The sequence below is a fragment of the Tachysurus vachellii genome, chromosome 18 (assembly GCF_030014155.1).
Source record: "Tachysurus vachellii isolate PV-2020 chromosome 18, HZAU_Pvac_v1, whole genome shotgun sequence".
NCBI classification, from domain to species: domain Eukaryota; kingdom Metazoa; phylum Chordata; class Actinopteri; order Siluriformes; family Bagridae; genus Tachysurus; species Tachysurus vachellii.
The window spans coordinates 430135-452587 of record NC_083477.1 but is presented as its reverse complement, the minus strand read 5'-3'; the positions used below and the strand labels follow the sequence as shown (position 1 = coordinate 452587).

The following is a 22453-nucleotide window of genomic DNA, read 5'->3' as shown; positions in this document are numbered from 1 at the left end:
CCAATCCAAATTCAGCCTACCCACGGCGCGTGACACCACTTCGAGGAGCTCCTCGAACGTGACTGACTGCTCTCTCTCATTCGGCTTTACCGAGGGGGAAAGCACGTCCCCGCCCACATCGAACTCCTCAGAGCCCGACGCGGAAAGCAGCATGCCCTCTTCCGGGTCGGGAGAAATCGCAGTGCGAGCTCCCGAAACCGAAACTGAGCGAACGGAGTCAGGGGAGAGGGCAAGAGAAAGGGAAACACCCGTCTCTTGCTCCGCCTCCGCTAACTTGACCTGCGAACCCCATGATCGGAGCCGCCGCGCCGCCTCGGCGGACGCAGGACCCGAACCACGAGGCGCAGCTGATTGCTTGGAAAACACAGCCAGGCGGGATCGGAGAGTGCGCAGAGGGAAATCCTCACAATGCACGCAGCCGGCTCCCTCGAGAGCCGACCGCGCATGCTCCTCTCCCAAACACACAACACAAAGAGAATGCGAGTCGTCCCCCGTGATAAAGCGGGGGCACGGATGCACGCATTGCTTAAAGTGCTTGGACTGTAACATAATTATGTCCTCGCCTAGCTTTCCCTATTTTTTTTCTTTCCCTGCACTTGACAGACAGTGACAAACGACACACATACACAGAGCGCTTCCTGAAGACAAAGAAAGCTGGAGCAGTGTGACGTAGATGCCCTTATATGGACTTACTGGCGAGTAATTACTCCGTCACGTGTCCTTTCCGAGCCATTAAAATGGCGTGTGTGCACACAGAGCTTCAGACACAACTTCCTCAAAGAAGCATTCCCATAGCGTCAGCACTGACGCAGCGTCGAGTTCCCTCGAAAGGGAACCACAACTCTCAATCTCTGTTCTATCTTTGTTAATGATAACCACATGTTAACACTTTGTCCGATTAATGATACTTTACTTTGTATAATACCAGAGACAGATCGGTTCATAGGAAAATATTACTTTCCATATGAAAATTTCACCCTACAGACAATGTCATTGATTCCAGAGGAACATCTAGGCTTTGAGGCAGATGTCCCAGAATTTGATTTTGAGTTACCAAAATATATAATAATATGTTATTATATAATATGATAATGTCATTATGTCATAATGCAAATAAAGGATGACCATATTGTCAAAAGTCTTGTAGGAAAAGATAATATTTTGACTAAACAAATGCATGATGGTGACTTTAAGTTATTGCCCATTCTGGCTTCTCAGGTGAGGTTTGGATTAGGGATGAGCGAGTACAGCATTATCTGTATCTGTATCTGTATCTGTTAACCATATGAATTATCTGTATCTGTATCTGTACTCGGAGTGGGTGGGACCTAACCCGGAAGCAGGCGGGGCGTGTCTTGAAATGGGCGGGGCTTTAACCGGTATGTTATTTTAAGCATGCAATTGATATGGGTTGATCAGAAATTGTTATATTTATTGCTGATTAGAAAAATATTTACAGGACAGCATCAGGATTGAGCTTCAGATCAATGGTTTTGATCACGATAGCAAACGAACTATATTACAGAACAAGTTTTGCAACAATGAAAACAAAACAATGCAGTGCAATTATGAAATAAAATGTAATGAACAACAAAACTTTCTTTTTTAACTTTTCATTGTTTTATGATCAGTGTGATTTTTTTTTTATTTTTTTGGTTCTTTTTTATTTCCACATCAGGTGTGTGTATGTGTGTGTGTAGCTTATTAATTAATTTGTACTATTTATAACACTAGCTTACTACCTTTATGTTTTTATGAAATACAGCAAAAACGTGTCAGACACTCAGTGTCTGGTTACTGGTTAGAGACAGCTGAAGGTTTAAAAAAGAAAAAAAATCTCCGACAGGCAGAGACGCAATGCGAGTCGCATTCTACCAAGCAAGCACCACATCTGAACGAACCCACGTTTACCAGAACTCTACTGGTTAGTATGTACTGGCTATTTTCAAGCGGCAGTTGAAGACCTACTTATTCAGGAAACACTTCAACTAGCACTTCTTCATTACCTTATTCTTAATTATTATTCAGTATAAAAAACACCTTTGACACTTTCATTGTAACTTTGAACAAATGTTTTAAACTCATGGTATCTTAAGTATGTAACTTAGTGAGCCAGCATTAATGTATTCAATGTTAGAGATTTAAGCACTTATGTACGTCGCTCTGGATAAGGGCGTTCTGCCAAATGCTGTAAATGTAAATGTAAATGTATGTACGTATTATTAACGTTACAACCCAAAGTAAAAAGCTGAAGAAACCCTAAACGTTAACGGAAAAGACCCGCGAACCCGAGTGACTGAGGGAGAGACAGAGAGCTGTTCTGTGTGTGACTGTGAGTGAGCAGAGCGAGACACAGCAACACAATGCATCTGTATGTGTGTAGGGGAGGGGCGCTGTGACTAGCCTATCACTGTAGGGGAGGGGCACTGTGACTAGCCTATCACTGTAGGGGAGGGGCGCTGTGACTAGCCTATCACTGTAGGGGAGGGGCTGTGACTAGCCTATCACAGAACGCTGATACAATCAGATACCCAATGATGATTTTCATTCAATCCGAGCACAGATATTGACTCGTATTACTCGTATAACACTCGTACTCGGCAGAAGTGCTTTATCCGTACCGGATACATCTCTAGTTTGGATGACAGGATTCTCTGAGGGCAAAACGGGGACAACTTAGGCAGGGCTTCACCGCCGCTTTAACATTTAAAGACATCCGGCTAGATAACATTGTGTATCCCAGCCATTTGGAAGACACTCAGTTCTCACGTACAATACACATTTAAAGGGAAACACCATTTAAACTACAGAAAGGAAAACAGTATAAAATGCTTGAGCAGGATTTGTCCTGTGTTCTTACTGACGCTGATGAACCCAAAGTACTTCATGTATTTTGTCACTGCTACGTTGGGATAAACTACTTGTTCTTCATTAAGATCTTCACCATCATCGTTTTATTTTCATACATTTTATTATTTCTTACACGATTTATTCCTTTTGTTAAACTTAGTTATTAAGTGAAGGTTTTTTTATTATTTATATTCACAGTAGCAGGAATAGAAAGACTTTTTCACTGTTAGTTGCGTTGTAGGGATTTCAAAATAACAAAGGGTTAGGGTTAGGGTTCAAGCTAGGTTTAAGATAAGAGATGTTTAATAAAGGGAACAGGTCCTTTTTGGTGCACTGGCCTAAAGAATCCCGGATAGAGACGGTAGACAAAAAAAGGGGGGGGGATTTATAATTACCTACAACTACAAACTACATAACTACAACCAAACCTAAGACCTGCCCCCTAACGTGTCCCCTAGGACCGGTCCACAGGACTTTCGGCTGACGGAAATGCGTCGTCCAGATTGGAGATGCCGCAGCAGGATCCCGAGGAAAAAGAAGATCTGACCAAGAGGTCCTTTAAATTCTTGTTCTTCCTGTAGGCAGAAACCAAGTGAAATCTTTGCAGCGGTGAGTGTTCACTCTGAACCTTCTGAAAATGATCTTTAACGGTAAAATTCACTATTCTAGACCGGATGTAATACGTGGTAATAAACGGGATGACATCCTCGGTGTCGGGCTCCACGGTCGGTGTCGGGCTCCACGGTCGGTCCCTGACTGTGTAGATAATGTAAAGTGTGATTTTTAACTTTACGGAGGAACCTTTTGGTATAGCCTCTCGTTCGAAGGGCTCTAAAAAGAGTACGAGTGGCCCCTTCAAAATCGTCCCGTCTGGAACAAATTCTATGGAACCGAATCAGTTGGGATTTGACCAACCCTGCAAATGTGTGCCTAGGATGAAAACTACGTTTGTGAAGAAGACAATGTGTATCAGTTGGTTTGAAATACACTTTTGTCAGTAATGTCTTACTGTCCTCAGACGTAGGAGAAAAGAACACCGTAGTGTCCAAAAAATCAACCGAATCACTGTGCATATGTGCCTTAAGTCTAATAGTCCTATGATGTGTGTTAGCTAGAGCAACAAAGCAATTAAACGACTCCAAACCGTGGAGCCAGACACCAAAGATGTCATCCAAGTACCTGAAGTAAAGAATAGGAATCTCTGTAAGTTTGGATAGCAACGTATATTCCCAATGAGCCATATAAATGTTAGCATAAGAAGGAGCAAACATCTTGCCCATCGCCGTGCCCTGAATTTGTAAATAGTACTGATTATCAAATTCAAAATCATTCCAAGTCAAATTGATCTCCAAAAGCCGTAGCACCAAATCGTCAGGTCGAGCGGGGGCCGGATGTCTAAAAAAACACTCAAGGACCGCGCTCAGACCCAAACGGGTGTCAATGTTGGTATAAAGTGATTCAATATCGGCTGTAAAGAGAAAAGCATGACTCGGGAAAGATTTGCCCCGAATCTTCTCAATGAAATCATACGTGTCTTTTAGATAACTATCATGGATTTGAGAAAGTGGATTCAAAAAATGGTCGACATATTGTGCCGAATTATACCACTCGATCCCGCAGTCGGAAACAATAGGGCGACCCTGGGGAACCTCAAAAGGAACAGTCCATGCCTCGGGATCTTTGTGCACCTTTGGAAGCAAATAAAAGCGACGGGGCCGTGGTGGATTCGGCCCTATAAGGTACATTTTTTGTTTGTGATTGATATAACCCTCATTCTGTAGTTGCTGAAAAATATCAACCAATAAAGACTGTGTTTGATTTTGTATCGAATGTGGTAATTTAACATAATGATCTGTATTATCAAGTTGTCGACGAGCTTCTAATAAATATTGCTGTTTGTCTAAAACGACCACCGCACAACCTTTATCAGCCGGTTTTATAACAATCTCAGTATTGTTCTTTAATTGTATTAAAGCTGATCTCTGATCTGGAGCCAAATTGTCCCTGTCTGACAACGACCAATTGAGTTGAGTAACTGTACTATAATTCTTACCTATTCATTTTGAAATTGGTAAAGAAATTGTCTCAATTCTGGGGGTCCAATTTGATTTATTGAGAAATGGTAAACGTTCTGTGTTCGATTCATAATCAAAATAATCTAACAATTTCAACGTTCTGTTGAAAACGTCCTCCAAGAGCTCACCAGGGACCACCCTCCGTGGCGTCGGCACAAAAGTCAAACCCCTGCTCAAAAGCTGTTCCTGCGAATCTGTGAGTACAAATGTTTTAGAAAGATTAATAATGTTATTTTGTACGGTGTGTTTAATAGAAATACACTTTTCCGAGTCTAGCAGTTTAATTGGTCAGACCAATATGCAAAGATGTCGATCGCCGTCTGCCTAGTCCAGTGGACCGGATCCTTAGGGTCCACCCTGAACCTGAGAGGAGAAAGTTCGTTAAGAAACTTTGAATTATTGCAGATAAACTCATTGAGTTTTCTGAGATTCTCCTGTTGAGAGGCAGGGAGCAGATCAGAGAAATGAATAACAGGGGTATAAACTGTCGCATTAGGAAAAGCCGTCGCCGCCGATCTCCACAACTCCTGTAGTTGTTTTTTGGACGTCTGTTGGAACAGCTGATCTTTGTTGTTGATACCCAGAGCCAAAATCACTTTCTGAGTGTTCGGGTTGGGCGTCAGTTTCTGCAGGATCTTGGGAATGTGTAAAAAATTAGCACCCGGAAAACTATCTATCTGTGCTGAAGGATTATGAAACTGTGGGATACGGGCCAGATTAGAATCTCCGATAAATACTATAGGTTTATAAACCTTCAGGTACCACTCCTGAATCTTTCTGGTGGACCTCGGATGTTTAACGGGAAAGCGGGGGGCCCCAGTTCTATCAATGTCAGCATGTTGAACAGGAACCACCTTGAGCGAAACATCTCCTACTGAAGTGTCTGCGGATTGTGAAAAAGACAGGTCTAATGGTACCACGGAAGGCCGGGGAGAAAATGAAACTAAAGTCGAGGCTTCAGGTAAGACCTTAGTCAAGGGAGCTGAGTCCTTTATTTCGCCTTTCATCATAGCCTCTTTGCCTAATCCTGGACTAGCCTCCCTGGTGGAGTCAAAATTTACTGTGCAAGGCAAAATAGTTTGTGATATCGGGACAGCTACATTACTAATGACCAAATCACATGATTGTATCTCGCTATCAACCTGTATGTCAACAATCCTATCCATCTGACGAGGATGGAGAGCGGAAAGCAAACGAAAAAAAGGAAAAGAAGAGCAAACTGAAGCTGGTGGAACTTTTTAAGAAAAAAAGCACAAAGAAAGATGAGTCGCGTCCCCAGCGGCCGTCGTCACTTCCTGTGAAAGTGGATGTGGGGTCAGTTAAAACTCCGCAGTCGCCAAGTGAGTTAATGTTTGATGTTAAATAAACCTTCTTCCAGCTGAATGATGCTCTTATTTTGTGTTGCTTATTGTGTTCTGTTCGTGTGAAAGTTTGCGAGTTGTAATCTCCACTAATGTTTACGCAGATTATTTATAATGGGTGAAAATCATTCTGTTTATGATTACGTCTCATAAGCGTGTGTAAAAATCTGCCCTCCCTCTCCAGCGCACCCTCCTGAGTTCTACAATGGCGTGGCAAAAAAACTGGACCGAATCGCTCAGCAAAGCGTGAAGAGAAAATCGCCGACTAAACCTGAACCCATCCAGCCCAGAGGTAATGAACACACACATCCTCATTTAGACGAGTCCTCCTGCATTCCAACATTTATATACTCATCTTGTTTTTTTTTATCCATAACTCTGGTTTGTTCTGACTTCATCCTGATTGTACACAGAAGACAATAAAGAAGCCATCGTACAGCAGCTCGTCCACATACTGACAACGGAAGGAGACAGCATTAATGAGAAGGTGAGCAGGATACAGTGAATGTCACATGATCTGTCTGATGTTAGGCCTTCACACTCACTCACTCATCTTTCACTTATTCATTCATTTATCTATTAATACACACTTATCACACACTCATTCCACTTTAAGTCACTGATTCACAAACTCACTCATTCACTCACTCACTGAGTCACTCATTGCTTCACTCAGAGATTGACTCAATCACTGATTCATTCACTAACTGACTCATTTACTGATTTATACACTAATTGACTCACATACTAGTTCATTTACAGATTGACTCACTCACTGATTCATTCACTAATTGACTCACCCACTGATTCATTCACTAATTGACTCACTCACTGATTTATTCACAGATTGACTCACTCACTGATTTATACACTAATTGACTCACATACTAGTTCATTCACTGATTGACTCATTTACTGATTCATTCACTCACTGACTCATTTACTGAGTGTGTGTGTAAGTGTTAGACGTGTTGGATATTTATTTTTACAGATTAAAGCTAATCCTCTGCTGCATAAGTCTCTGAGCCGGATGTCCTACGCGTCCTTCGCCAGGCTGCTCGACTCCTGTGCCAACGAAGCTGTAGACCCGCCCCTTCCTGTGTCCGAGAGCCCCACCTTGCGGCGTGTGGCCATCACCATGGAGATGACCCGACGGGTCGTCATGACGACGGGCGTGACGCAGCGTGTGGAAGGATATGCTGAGCGCTACATGGAGAACTTCGCTCCCTGGGTGAAGAGTCAGGGAGGATGGGTAAGGAGCAGAGACTCTCGTTCATTCACCCACTCCCTCTCTTTTTGTCTCCCTATCATTCATTCCTATCTTCCTGTTTTTTAATCTGTTTTTTTTTTTCTCATTCTTCTGTTGTTGGTGCTGTAATCTATTTCCACACTCTAGATCTATTAGTTAGTTCAGTGTGTAGCTGTTCATCTCACCAGCAGGTGGCAGTGTGGAGTAAATCACTTGTGTTTATAATGTGTGTGTGTGTTTTACAGGAAAACATTGTGCAGAAGGAGGTGCAGGAGTTCGACTAACTGCATTGAACAATTACTCTATGATGGAGCTCACTGTGTGTGTGTGTGTGTGTGTGTGTGTGTGTGTGTGTGTGTGTGTGAGCTGTGAACACACCGAGCTGCATGTAAACACTACTGATGACACTTTTCTTGTCTCTTTTATACAGTCGTCTATTTTATGATTGAATGTTGAATGTTTCTTTTTTAATGTGCTGGGAGTTTTTTTTTTTAACCAAAATAGAAGTAAAAATAAAATAATATTAATAATAAAATAAAATTATAATCTGTCTGTATTATTTTTCTTTGTAACAGAAGATTTATTTGTTTGAACATTTATAAGTCTTTATTGTCGTTATTGTACACGGTCAGTAGTTCAGTAAATGTCTCTGACGCTCTGTAATAAGGACTAACATGCATTTAAAAAAGAGTCAAACAGGAAGTCATCATCACTTTCATCACTTTATTTATAAAGCACATTTAAAACAGCCACAGGTCTGACCAAAGTGCTGTACAATAAAAAAGTGTTAATAAAAAAATACTCAGAAAAAATAAAAAGATATTAAGACAGGAGATAATAATAAAAAGCAAAATAGAATTAAACAAAAGTAAGAAGTAATTAAAGTAAGAAGAAAATGAAAAGGAAAACTATAGAAATGCCGAGGAAAAGAGATACGTTTTTAAAAGGGACTTAAAGATGGACAGAGAGGGTGATAATCTTAATTCTATTGGCAAATCATTCCAAAGCTGTGGCCCAATTACTGAGAAAGCTCGATCGTGAAGTACGTAATGAAGAGTGAGAGATGGAAATGAACACAGATACAGTGGTTATAGATGTTTTCACAGCCCTGTAATAACTGCAGGATTTTCAGTAGTCAGAAGGTTAAACCTCTGCTTTAATCTCTGTCTGTCTTTAAGTCGATCTGTTCTCATCTCTGACACAAAAAGCAAGTCATTTTTTTTACTCATGGTCATAAATCTTGGTAAATAAACTGTAACTGAAGGTGTGTGTGTTTCTGAACCCCGTGTCTGTCACTGAGAAGTTCAGCATCAGTCGCCTCGCCTCTGTCCTGAGTTCTGTTCTGTTTCAGGTGTAAAGTCGGTTATTTTTACTACGCAGGTAAATACATCTACAGATTTGGCATATCGCTGAGCTTAAACTCCACAAAAACGATTTCTTTGGAGTTATCCGTCGTACGCTCCAGGAGGCAAGCAAAGTTCTCCTGGTCACACTGAACCACATCAGAGTATCCACTGGTGCCGTGATTGATGATGTATGGTTCAGCCCATCCTGCGGGATTTTTAGGAGTCTTATTCAAATAAATCCCAAGATTCTTTCTCTCCTTTTTGTCAGTTGTGTGTGAAAACATGAGCCATGTTTCAGTTCCATGCTGGAAGCTCACTACACTCCCCTGGCAGCCACTAGGGGGCTCCACCAATTTCTCATTACTTCTCCCATTACTTCTGATTTTTTGAAAACTCTCTCCTTTGTCCTCACTAAAAGCCTCCACTCTATGACCCTCAGTGCTTCTTGCACTGCAGTATAACACGTTCTTGCCCTCGCTATTCACCTCTGCCATCTCACACTCAATGGACTCGTCACTTAATTTATTTCCAACGCTCCAGTTAGAGCCATGATCGTCACTATAGAATGCAAAAGAATAGGGTTTAGTACAAGACGTATATTTATAATAAGCGTAAGCAGGAACGATGAGTCTGCCACCATCCTTCATCTGAAGGCCGTGTCCAGGTCCTACACCGAACGTGGCCCAATTATGGATCTCATCACCAATCACGCTTTCTGTCAAATCTGTCAATTCTGACCAAGTCTCACCACTGTCACTGCTAGTAATGTAACATAACCTAGCAGCGTTATTACCTGACTTTATCTGCTCTTGCTCAGTGATACTACCACGCACACAGATAAAGAACAGAAAGAGACGTTTGTTTTTTTCGTCATAGACAGGACACGGGTTCATGGTGCGATGATCCAGCATCTTTGCTTCTTTGAGCTCCTCAACACCTGACCACTGAAAAGAAAATGAGCAAATCAATGGCCATGATATTAAAACTTGGATTAGAGCATTTTTAAATGAAAGCTAGCCGTGTCTGCTTCAGCATTATCACCTGAACACTTCCATTCTGCCGCTTTCCCCTGTTGAGGACCAGCACTTTCGCATGCTCATCCTTGATTGAGGTTCGCTTCTCAGCAAAAGCCAGAAAGGTTTGGTCAATGTAGATTAGAGCTGGGATTCGGTAGAAATCCGAATCCTTATTTGTGAACACAGTTGTTGGGGACAATCCTGGTGTCTCTCTGTGTCTCCCTGTGCTGTTTTCCATTTCTCCAAACTGTGACTTTATCTGAAAACACATGAGATCAGAGTCAGATGAAGTGACTTTTCTGCTCCTGATGCAGCTTGTTTTTTATTCACAAGAACATCTTATTCTAATAGATTATTAAATGAATGACACTGTAGATCCTGTATCTGTATCTGTATCTGATTAAAGTGATTAAAATCCCATCAGTTCAGCAGGAACAGCCCTAGAGGTTAGAGGGGATCGTGGTATTTCACTCATCTCTCAGTGTGACTACGGGGTGAAATCAGCAGGCGTGTGGAGGAGCACAGGACCGAGCTGCTGTATGAAAGGAGACTAAAAATATTTTACATGCAGGACAGAAGAAATGTTGACTTTCATTCATCCTAATTGTAGAAAAACATGTTAGATAATGGAATGAATATAAGTAGGTGTGTGTGTGTGTGTGTGTGTGTGTGTGTGTGTAATGCTAACAACATCTTAATTATATCACTTCCTAATATCTACTGAATATATTTTGCATGCTGGAATCCTGAGCTGATTTCATGTTGCCTTTTGTCTGTGACCTCCTCTCATGATTAGGGGCATTACGAAGGGGTGTGGGGGTAATTATTATTACCTCACCAACTGTTCCAATGAATGAACGACTGTCCAATGTCCGTGTAGTAACAACAGTGCCACCTGCTGAACGGTAAAGGTACTGTTCTGTTTAACAGCTCGACACGTAGGTTTTAACGTGTAAACGTGTAAAATAAGCTCTAACGGACAGACGGTACTGGTACTGATATGTCTTGCACTTTATTTGTGGTGTAAAATGGTTTGTCTTCATAAGACCTGGGGCTTTAGACAGTACATGAGGGGATTAAACCCCACTCTCATAATAATTCTTTGTTCAGTTTGAATAAAGGATGTGTTGAGAACAGACACTGCACACCTAACACCAGCTCCTGTTCACACCTTTATTGCACATTTTTAATGGCTTTTGTTGCACATAAATCATGACACAGACCATCTTCCCAGTCTGTCTCACTGCAACACTGCTCGAACCCTGATTCTGTGGTTCTGCTGCTGCTCTGTGGTTCTTCTGCTGCTCTGTGGTTCTTCTGCTGCTCTGTGGTTCTTCTCCAAAATAAAGCTAAACCTCAACTGGACTTGTACACAGCTCACTGTACAAATATTCACTAAAACTGCACACCTTTTGCTCCTTACTCAGAAACAGATGCCATATTCATCTCAGCGGTTGTAGTACATTCATACACTATAGTTTTCTATATTTGTCAATATATATTTTCCTTCTACAGCTAATTCCAGTTATTGTACAGTTTATTCCACGTCGTGTCTGTTTGTATTTTATTTTCATAATAAGTATCAAACAGCATTTGACTGCATGTGATAAAGAGGACGAATGTGGAAGTGAGAAATCAAACCTGAATTTAAATCTAAAACACCAAACTGTGTTAAAGCTGCGTGAGAACATGATACAGATGCTACTCACCTGCTCAGGTTGCTTCTGCACCACAGACGTTTGGTCCGTCTCTATTGTGGAGGTTCCTCAGAGCTGGAGAGAGAATGAAGTCAGCTACAATCTGCACTCAAGCAGAGATCTATCTATTAAAGGATGAAGTGCTGCAGAGAGAGTTGAAGAAAAGTCTCCTCTAAAGATGCAACACGGTTCAAGATGAATATATACTCAGAAATGGGTGTTGTCAATTTACATATTATTGAATATTCATAAGGAACCAAGAAAAGTGCTCAAATAATTGGATAATGTAATCTCAAATTTTTGCTATTCATGAGTTCCCAGAAATACCAGGGTATGACTTTCCTGTGTTGAAAGGGTGGAGTGTGTGGAGCAGAGGGCAGGGGGAGGTCCAGTGTCTCCAGTCTCTCATCTGAAACCAGCAAAATGTTGAATCTTGTTTCAGAAATCTATTTCACACAAAAAGAAATAAGGTGAAATTAGATAAGGGTGAAGGTGCAGCTAATTAATTATAAGTAATTATTGTCTACAGACCCTCAGAGCCATCATCTACATACTACATCACATTTAATTATCTTTCTTTCTTAATATTCCTATTGTAAGAAATGACAGATAAATGTACCCAGATTCCACTCCAAGATACACGTCGAAACGAGCTCATTTCCAAAAAGGTTTAAGTATCATAAGGTAAAACGTTTAGATCTCTAAATGAATAAAACTTGATTAAATCGTAAGTATGGGAGCAGCAGCGACAGGGTCTGTGACCGCGATTACCATTTAAAGTGACCATTTGGGTGATAACTGTAATACCAAGTCAAGGTCTATCTGACCACGATAAACACTTAAAGACACTCACTGTTTGGGAGACACTCAGTTCTCATGCACAATAAACATTTAAAGTCATCCGGCTAGATAACATTGTGTATCCCAGCCATTTGGAAGACACTCAGTTCTCACGTACAATACACATTTAAAGGGAAACACCATTTAAACTACAGAAAGGAAAACAGTATAAAATGCTTGAGCAGGATTTGTCCTGTGTTCTTACTGACGCTGATGAACCCAAAGTACTTCATGTATTTTGTCACTGCCACGTTGGGATAAACTACTTGTTCTTCATTAAGATCTACGGTTCAGATCGAAGATTAAGATTAACAGTTAACTAGCTAGCCTGTAGTCACAGAAACTGTGTATACTATTTAAGAAAGGTTTAGAGTTTGTAAAAATGCTGATTGTTAAGTACGTCTCTAAACACGGTTCTCAGGGAATGTTTGATGGAATAGAGAACGTTGTTGATAAACCGTATGAGTACGAGGGCTATTTCTAAGTTTGAAAATGACTCTAAAATGCCCAAGAACACAAAAGGAAAAATTGCCAATGCACTGCAAGCAGTTCTTGCATCGTACAAAGTCACTAGAAAGACTTTAAATGCATAAAGGCTGAAAATGACGAATATTGAAATACTCTAGAAAGAAGAAATGGTTATTATGCAGAATGAGATTAGAACACTCCTTAGAACAAACAACAGCATGCTTAGTTCATACATGGAAACATTGTTTAAAGATTTAGAGGAAGCAAAGTTTAGTTGTCAAAAAAAAAAAACTGCACAACTAGCAGCAGTAAGTTTGTATATAGCATGTTGTGTAATCAAATTCCTGAAATGTTAGAAAGTAATGAGAACTCGGAAAGAGATTCTCAGTAAGTCAGCAGTCAATATTCTGACTCTACAGTTAGATTTCCTATGGCACCAATTCACTCAACTACAACTGTGTGCTCTGTAGAGTTTAAAGCAATAACACGAGGTAGTGTGGTTTTGTCCGACGTACTGAGACATTGTTTTAAACTAATGTTTTAAGTCCAAAAGTGCTGTGGCTAAGAAGACTGTTTTAAAATATAACAAAAAAACCTGATGTACTGAGGTTTTGTCCGACTTACTGTGAATGTGTTACATTTTAAACTGTTTGTTTGTTAGTGTTTGTGAGGTGTGAGTATTTTTGTTTGAGTGTTGTGAGTGTTTTTGTTTGTGAGTTGTGAGTGTTTTTGTTTGCGAGTAGTGAGTGTTTTTGTTTGTGTTGTGAGTGTTTTTGTTTGAGTGTTGAGTGTTTTTGTTTGTGAGGTGCGAGTGTTTTCGTTTGCGAGTTGTGAGTGTTTTTGTTTGCGAGGTGTGAGTATTTTTGTTTGAGTGTTGAGTGTTTTTGTTTGTGCTTGGTTGTGAGTGTTGTGTTATTGTTTGTGTATGTTTGTGAGTGGTTGTGAGTGTTTATATTTGAGTGTTGTGAGTGTTTTTGTTTGAGTGGTTGTGAGTGTTATTTGTGTTATTGTTTGTGTATATTTGTGAGTGCTTAAACTCTTAACACGGTTAGCACAACATCCGTCTTTGTAGGCTATACAATTAACACATTTCTTGTTGCTTTGATACAAAATGCATACAGTTAACACCAATTTAAAATGCTTGAACTTCTTTTACACACAAACTCAACCAAGACCAAAACAATGTCATTTTACAGTCAAATTTACAAATGCTTTCACACTGTATGTCAGAACAGATAACATCATGTTCTAAACATAACTTATATAGACTAAAGTCAAAGTCAACAGCTGTTCATATTGTGAATTGAAACACAAATATATTCCCTGTATTTTATTCCATTGCTAATGAGAAACAGCTTATTGCAGTTATGCAAATATATAAACCACTGCTGATTCCCATCTAGGACCCACACTCAGGTGTTGAGGTTTGTTCAATCGCATGATCATATGTTCTAAAAGAGGACTCTTTGGGCTGATCTTGTGTGGAAAAGGAACAATCTAGAGCAACACAAAGAGGGAAAGAAAGAAAGAAAGAAAAGAAAGAAAGAAAAGAAAGAAAGAAAGAAGGAAAAAAAAATGTCTGCACGAGGGAGAGGAAGACGAGTACCAGGACAAGGGAGAGGAGTTAGAATGTGTGGTGGCGCTCAAAGAAGGACCAGAGCTACTGTAGGGTAACTGATCAAATAAGAGCTACTCTCATTGACCATGTCATAAACCACGGGCTATCATACAGAGAGGCTGGTGAACGAGTACAGCCAAATCTCAGCCGGGACACAGTGGCATCCATTGTCAGTATTTTCAGAGAAACCAACAGGTAGGATTTTGCTTCTCCTACAGCAAAGTGTAAATAATTTGACCATTTACTGTACTAGAGTGACTGTATGCCTCCGGTCTCTAATATGTAACTGTATTTTGTCCCTCTAAGGATTCAACGTCTACCTCAGAATGTGGCCAAATGCAGAAGCCCGGGCAGATTAGAAGATTACTTTGTTTTTTTTACAGTACTATAATTCTGGTGCTTTTTCTGTTTGTATATCTTGCAGTAATGTCCTTTTGCAAATAAAGTCTTTACTGCAGCAATTCTGTGTCTGTATTTTACATAAACTGTACATTTTATAAAGCTACTCTGAGATGGTCATTCGTTTTTTGTATTGAATTTCTGCAGCAAAAGAAACAAAATGCATGCATTTACTAAACCCAACAAAACAAAAATGTAGAGAGGCTTCAAAAGAAACTACAGTGCAAAACACGACCTATGATCAATACAATATACTGTCTATTGTATAAGGGAAGAACTGACACATAAAATAATGTAGTTTCTGTCATTTCAGCTGATGATAGTGTTTTTTTTGTCATTGTGTTATGATTGACTAAATGTTCCTGTTGGAAGAGAACGTTTATTTGTTTATTTATATGGATCCCATTAGCTGAAAGTCTGCGCAATCAGCTAGTCTTCCTGGGGTCCAAACACTACAACAACAACATTTCAATCATCACAATTGATATATATACACCTATACACATTACATATATATACACATACATACACATACGCATACTCATACATACATAAAATCTGGTTTTGATTCATAACAGGACTAGACATAAATACAATATGATTTATAATTACATTAATCAAGACATATAAAAACCTACATCAACACATAACACCGTAGACTACTTTTAAATAACAGCTTATTATGAAGCTGACGAACTTCAATGGGAATGTTATTCCAGATGACAATAGCTCTATACAGGACAGTTTTCTTCATAAAATTAGTTTTTGGGTGGGGAGTCATTATATGACCTTTATTTGCCTTTCTGGTGTTATGATCGTGCACAGAATTACAGTACACTATTTGATTAAACAGAGAAATAGGCATTTTCATTGTCAATGTATTATATATCATGGTGCTTAAAGTAACTGTTATTCTTTGGTTTAAAGTGAGCCATGAAAGAGTAGAATACATCTGATCTCTACTTGTTTTAATTGAGCAGCCCAGAACAAGTCTTGCTGCTTTATTTTGCACAATTTGTATTTTTGTCAAGTCCTTTTTAGATGCAGAGGACCACACCTCAGTACAGTATGACAAATGACATAATATAATGACTCTGTAATTATTTTTAAAGTGTCCCGATTTACATAATGGCAACATTTTTTTGTTACTGCAATGCCGCATCCCATTCTGTTAACAATAGTATTTATGTGATCTGTCCAAGAAAGACTACTATCAATAACCAAACCCAACAGTTTAGCCTTCTCTACTTGTTGTATTCTTTGCCTGGCTATATGTAACTTTAATTCCGATCCAAGCATCAATTTTTGTTTTGATCCAATAATCATACTTTTAGTTTTGGATATATTTAATACTAATTTGTTTCCACTAACCCACTCATACACCGAATCTAATTCTCTAGAAAGAACATGATTAATTTTATCACATGAATCTGAAGCATAGTAAACAGTTGAGTCATCTGCAAACATTGTCATTGATGCTTTTTTAACAGTTAAGGGCAAATCATTAATAAAAACAGAAAACAAAAGAGGACCCAAACAACTTCCTTGTGGTAAACCGCATGCTAAAGCTTTATAATTAGATAAAGAACCATTATAAAAAACCCGCTGAGTTCTGTAGGAAAGATAACTTTTCATCAGTGCAATAGCAGAAGGAGTGAAGCCATAGCTCTTCAATTTCTTAATTAAAATATTGTTGTCTATTACATCAAAAGCGGCACTGAAGACCACTCCAACTAATTCAGAATTATCCATACTTCTAAGCCATCCATCAGTCATCTGTGTGAGAGCCGTACATGTAGAATGTGCCTTTCTATATGCATGCTGAAACATAGTCATCAAATTATTTTTCTGGAAATAATTACTAATTTGTGTATGAATAATCCTTTCCATAACTTTACTGAGTGCAGGCAAAATACTTATAGGTCTGCAGTTTTGCCCATTATAAGATAATCGATTGTCTTTTATCAATGGAATAATTTTCCCTTCCTTCCACAGAGTGGGATAAATCCCACTCACTATACACTGATTAAATATATGACACAACGGATCAGCAATATATTCGGCTGTTTTATTCGATACTAGGCTGTCCAAGTTGTCTGTGCCTGGACTACCATATGTTGGAAGAGACTTTAACAGGGCCATCACTTCTGCAGTTTGCACACAATTAAAGTTAAAGTTACACATTTTATTAGCCATGATTTCCTTTTTGATCAGTTCACAGTAATTAAAATCTTGTGTTCCAAAACCTTTTCTTAAATTACTAACTTTATTTATAAAATAATCATTAAAATAGTCTGCAATATCTTTAGATTCTGTTATAAAACCTCCATCAGACTCTACAAAAGAAGGGGATGCATTTCTATTTCTACCCAGAATTTCATTTAAGATATGCCAAAGCTTATTACCATCATGTTTAACACTATCAATTCTGTTTTTGTAATACTCTTTCTTTTTCCTTTTATTCATTTTAGTAACTTGGTTCCTTAATTTACAATATTTTAATCTGTCCTCTAATAATCTTGTTTTCACAGCCACTTGTTTAGCCTCATCTCTTTGCGTCATCATATTTTTCAATGTTGAATCAATCCACCTTGCAGTATGTGTTTTTCTTACCATATTTTTCATCTGTGCATATTTATTAACAATGCTCAAAAGCATACTCATAAAAACATCCAAGGAAGCTCCTGGGTTGTGGCCACTGTACACATGTTTCCAATTGACATTTTTAACTTCTCCCACAATCCTTTCAATGGCAGATACTTTATAAAACCTTTTATAAGTACCAAAAATAGCTTTAGCTTTAGGGACTTTAGCTAAACGTGTTAGTGTTTTGAATAATTATTTGATTTTGAAACGTGTTTGCAGTGTTTTGTTAGACAAAGTGTATTGTGTTGGTTTATTATTGTATTTTGAAAATTATTTTTGGGGTTTAGTTTACAATGTGTGATTTTGAGCATGAAATTAACCGTTTTGCCAATTGTGTGTTTTACTAAACCCAACAAAACAAAAATTTAGAGAGGATCTAAAAGAAACTACAGTGCAAAACACGATCTATGATCAATACAATATACTGTCTATTGTATAAGGGCAGAACTGACACATAAAATAATGCAGTTTCTGTCATTTCAGCTGATGATAGTGTTTTTTTTGTCACACGTCACAAACATTCACACCTCGCAAACAAAAATACTCACACCTCACAAACAAACACTCACAACTCACAAACAAAAACACTCACAACACTCAAACAAAACACTCACACCTCACAAACCAAAACACTCAAACCTCACAAAAAAAAAACACTCACAAAACTCAAACAAAACACTCACAACACTCAAACAAAAACACTCACAACACTCAAACAAAAACACTCACACCTCACAAACCAAAACACTCAAACCTCACAAACAAAAACACTCACAACTCACAAACAAAAACACTCAACCAAAAACACTCACAACACACAAAGAAAAACACTCACACCTCAAAAACAAAAACACTCACACCTCACAAACAAAAACACTCACAACACTCAAACAAAAACACTCACACCTCACAAACACTAACAAACAAACAGTTTAAAATGTAACACATTCACAGTAAGTCGGACAAAACCTCAGTACATCAGGTTTTTTTGTTATATTTTAAAACAGTCTTCTTAGCCACAGCACTTTTGGACTTAAAACATTAGTTTAAAACAATGTCTCAGTACGTCGGACAAAACCACACTACCTCATGTTATTGCTTTAAACTCTACAGAGCACACAGTTGTAGTTGAGTGAATTGGTGCCATAGGAAATCTAACTGTAGAGTCAGAATATTGACTGCTGACTTACTGAGAATCTCTTTCCGAGTTCTCATTACTTTCTAACATTTCAGGAATTTGATTACACAACATGCTATATACAAACTTACTGCTGCTAGTTGTGCAGTTTTTTTTGTTTTTGTTTTTTTTTATCAGGAATTGACAACTAAACTTTGCTTCCTCTAAATCTTTAAACAATGTTTCCATGTATGAACTAAGCATGCTGTTTTTGTTTGTGAGGTGTGAGTGTTTTGGTTTGTGAGTTGTGAGTATTTTTGTTTGAGTGTTGTGAGTGTTTTTGTTTGAGTGTTGTGAGTGTTTTTGTTTGTGAGGTGTGAGTGTTTGTTTGTGAGGTGTGAGTATTTTTGTTTGTGAGGTGTGAGTGTTTGTTTGCGAGGTGTGAGTGTTTTTGTTTGAGTGTTGTGTTTTTGTTTGTGCTTGGTTGTGAGTGTTATGTGTTATTGTTTGTGTATGTTTGTGAGTGGTTGTGAGTGTTTTTGTTTGAGTGTTGTGAGTGTTTTTGTTTGAGTCGTTGTGAGTGTTATTTGTGTTATTGTTTGTGTATGTTTGTGAGTGTTTTTGTTTGTGAGTTGTGAGTGTTTTTGTTTGAGTGTTGTGAGTGTTTTTGTTTGGGAGGTGTGAGTGTTTTTGTTTGTGAGGTGTGAGTATTTTTGTTTGTGAGGTGTGAGTGTTTGTGAGGTGTGAGTATTTTTGTTTGCGAGGTGTGAGTGTTTTTGTTTAAGTGTTGTGTTATTGTTTGTCTATGGTTGTGAGTGTTTTTGTTTGATTGTTGTGAGTGTTTTTGTTTGAGTCGTTGTGAGTGTTATTTGTGTTATTTTTTGTGAGTGTTTTTGTTTGTGAGTTGTGAGTGTTTTTGTTTGAGTGTTGTGAGTGTTTGTGTTTGTGAGTGGTTGTGAGTGTTTGTGAGTGGTTGTGTTTGTGAGTGAGTGTTTATGAGTGTTTATGAGTGTGAGTGAGTGTTTGTGAATGTGAGTGAGTGGTTGTGAGTGTTTGTGAGTGTTACTTTAGTTGAACTCGAGGCCAGATGCAGTGTGTCTGTGTCCAAAGCAGGGAGACTTTTGAGTTTAAAAGCCCGACGTTTTGTGGCTGTTTTGTTTGTTTGTGTCTGAAGTACTGGAGCTGTGGATAACAGTTAGTCTATTTGACTAACAGTTAACTAGCTAGCCTGTAGTCACAGAAACTGTGTATACGATTTAAGAAAGGTTTAGAGTTTGTAAAAATGCTGATTGTTAAGTACGTCTCTAAACACGGTTCTCAGGGAATGTTTGATGGAATAGAGAACGTTGTTGATAAACCGTATGAGTACGAGGGCTATTTCTAAGTTTGAAAATGACTCTAAAATGCCCAAGAACACAAAAGGAAAAATTGCCAATGCACTGCAAGCAGTTCTTGCATCATACAAAGTCACTAGAAAGACTTTAGATGCATTAATCCAAGGGTCGTGGAATTACATCTGTCTGAGCGAGCTTGTTTCGAAGTTTGTCTGCACGATATTCACTTCTACGTTGATATCATGAAAGTGCTCCTTTTTTGTGGGGTGATCTTCATGCCCGGTCTATGGGACATACCGAGGAAAGCGGAAGATAAGACGAGTCATTTGTTGCGCTTCCATATGTATCTGCCAACAAAATGTACGGACATATTCCGTATATATTCCATATTCATATTTCGGGCTGTTAGTAATTCCGTGTTAATGGACATAAGGACAAAGAGCTCACCTTGTAATCCTTCATTAAAAAATCTAAGGAAGCGATAATTGATAATGTTGTTGCTTTTACTGGCCGGTATTAATCCAAATCCTGGTCCAGTTGGAAGTGTTTTAACTCCTTTGGATTTTTCAAATAGATCAGGCCTTGGTATTGTACACTTAAATGTTCGTAGCCTGTTGTCAAAATTAGATCAAGTACAAATATGGGCCAAGATGACCAAAGCTGATGTTTTGGTTATTTCTGAGACGTGGCTAAAAAAATCAATCTCAAGCCACGACATTGCATTAGAGGGGTATAATGTGTTTCGGGCTGATCGTAAAAGTAAAGGGGGTGGGGTTGATATATCAAATCAAACTTTCATGTTACTGTTCTTAAATCAGTTTCTATCCCTAAACAGTTTGAGCTTTTGGCTATTGATCTGGAATATGGAAAGGATTGTCATTTATGTATAGTTTGGTTGCTATAGACCACCAGCAGCCATCAGTGACGCTCTCACCTCACTGTCAGCTGTTTTATCTGACCTGCTTTCAAAAGACCTTGTTATATTGGGGGATTTGAATTGGAACTGGTTAACATCAAACTCAGATCAGTTTAAAGCATATTGTGACTCTGTGAATTTTACTCAACTTATTGAATCACCTACACGACCAAATTATAAGAATCCAAGTAAGTCCACTTTAATAGATATTATACTAACAAACAAACCCCATAAATACACACATACAGGGGTTTTTCCTGATGATGTCAGTGATCATTGTACTGTTGTCGTTATAAGGGATTGTAAAATTCCCAAAGTAAAACCTAGACTTATTACAAAAAGGAGCTTTTAAACTGTTTGATAAACAAGGTTTTTTTTTTTTTTGCATTTGTTTGCATCTGATTGGGATATATTGTTTTTAATACCTAATGTGTCCACTGCATGGCAGTATTTTCACACTTTATTTTTGAAGATTGTAAACAGGCATGCACCTGTTAGGACATTCAGAGTAAAGGGACGTGATAACCCATGGTTCTCACATGAATTATCTGACCTCCTTCATGAAAGAAATTTGGCTTGGGCCATAGCGAGGAAATCGGATACAGAAAGAGATTGGGTAGCATTTAGAACATTGAGAAACAAATGTTCAGCTCTCATGCGTAGATCGAAATCTGAATATTATCTAAATGAAACCACACAAAATCTCAATAACCCTATTAAATTTTGGAAGACCATCAAATCACTTTCTCCCTCCACGTTATATAATGATTTTCCTGATCAAATTTTAGTAAAAGATAGCTTTCTTACTAGTAGGACGGATATGGTAAATGTTTTTAATAAGCATTTCATTTCTTCAGGTTCAATTTTTCATGAAATTCCTCTGAGTGTTATACAAAATCCATCTCCGCTTCTGAGAGAAGACAGCTCTACTTTTAAATTTTCTACTATTTCAAGAAGTGAAGTTTTAAAGGCTTTAAAAAAACCTGGATATTAAGAAGTCTGCAGGACCTGATGAAATTGAGCCATATTTTTTAAAATTAGCTGCTGAGATTATTGCTGGCCCACTATCTTATATTTTTAATTTATCATTGGATCAGAATGTTATTCCTGATGTCTGGAAATCTGCTTTGGTTGTTCCCCTGCTGAAAGGTGGAGATCCAACCATCTTAAATAATTATAGACCGATTTCCAAGTTATCAGTGATAGTCAAAAATTTTAGAATCTATTGTCAGTGAACAGCTAAAGGAATTTTTATCTAGCAATAGTATTTTGTTCAGGTATCAGTCCGGTTTCAGAAAGAATCATAGTACGGTAACTGCCACTATGAAAGCTCTAAATGACATTACTTGTGCCCTAGATAGTGGAAGATCATGTGCTGCAGTGTTTATTGATTTGGCTAAAGCTTTTGACACTGTCACAATCATGGTATTCTCCTATCGCGTCTACACAGTATCGGTCTTTCTGAAACCGCATTAGGTTGGATTAGGAACCACTTAAAGAACAGGTGTCAAAGGGTGCAAA

At 38.6% G+C, this 22453-nt stretch overlaps 3 protein-coding genes across 3 annotated transcripts in view; 2 read left to right on the top strand and 1 right to left on the bottom strand.

Moving 5' to 3' along the window:
* Nucleotides 1–22453, top strand: part of LOC132861412 (tetraspanin-9-like) — a 54819-nt gene that overhangs the window by 11443 nt on the left and 20923 nt on the right. The gene's annotated exons all lie outside the window — the stretch shown is intronic.
* Nucleotides 6046–8033, top strand: LOC132861491 (bcl-2-like protein 12). The gene is made up of 5 exons (XM_060893046.1): nt 6046–6265; nt 6471–6578; nt 6700–6773; nt 7278–7538; nt 7781–8033. The coding sequence occupies exons 1-5, from the start codon at nt 6046–6048 to the stop codon at nt 7817–7819; spliced, it is 702 nt and encodes a 233-aa protein (XP_060749029.1). The 3' UTR covers nt 7820–8033.
* Nucleotides 8245–12052, bottom strand: LOC132861407 (sialidase-3-like). The gene is made up of 3 exons (XM_060892917.1): nt 11607–12052; nt 9923–10156; nt 8245–9825 (listed from the first exon to the last, which is right to left on the bottom strand). Exons 2-3 carry the CDS (start codon nt 10133–10135, stop codon nt 8926–8928), a joined length of 1113 nt encoding a protein of 370 aa, XP_060748900.1. The 5' UTR covers nt 10136–10156; nt 11607–12052; the 3' UTR covers nt 8245–8925.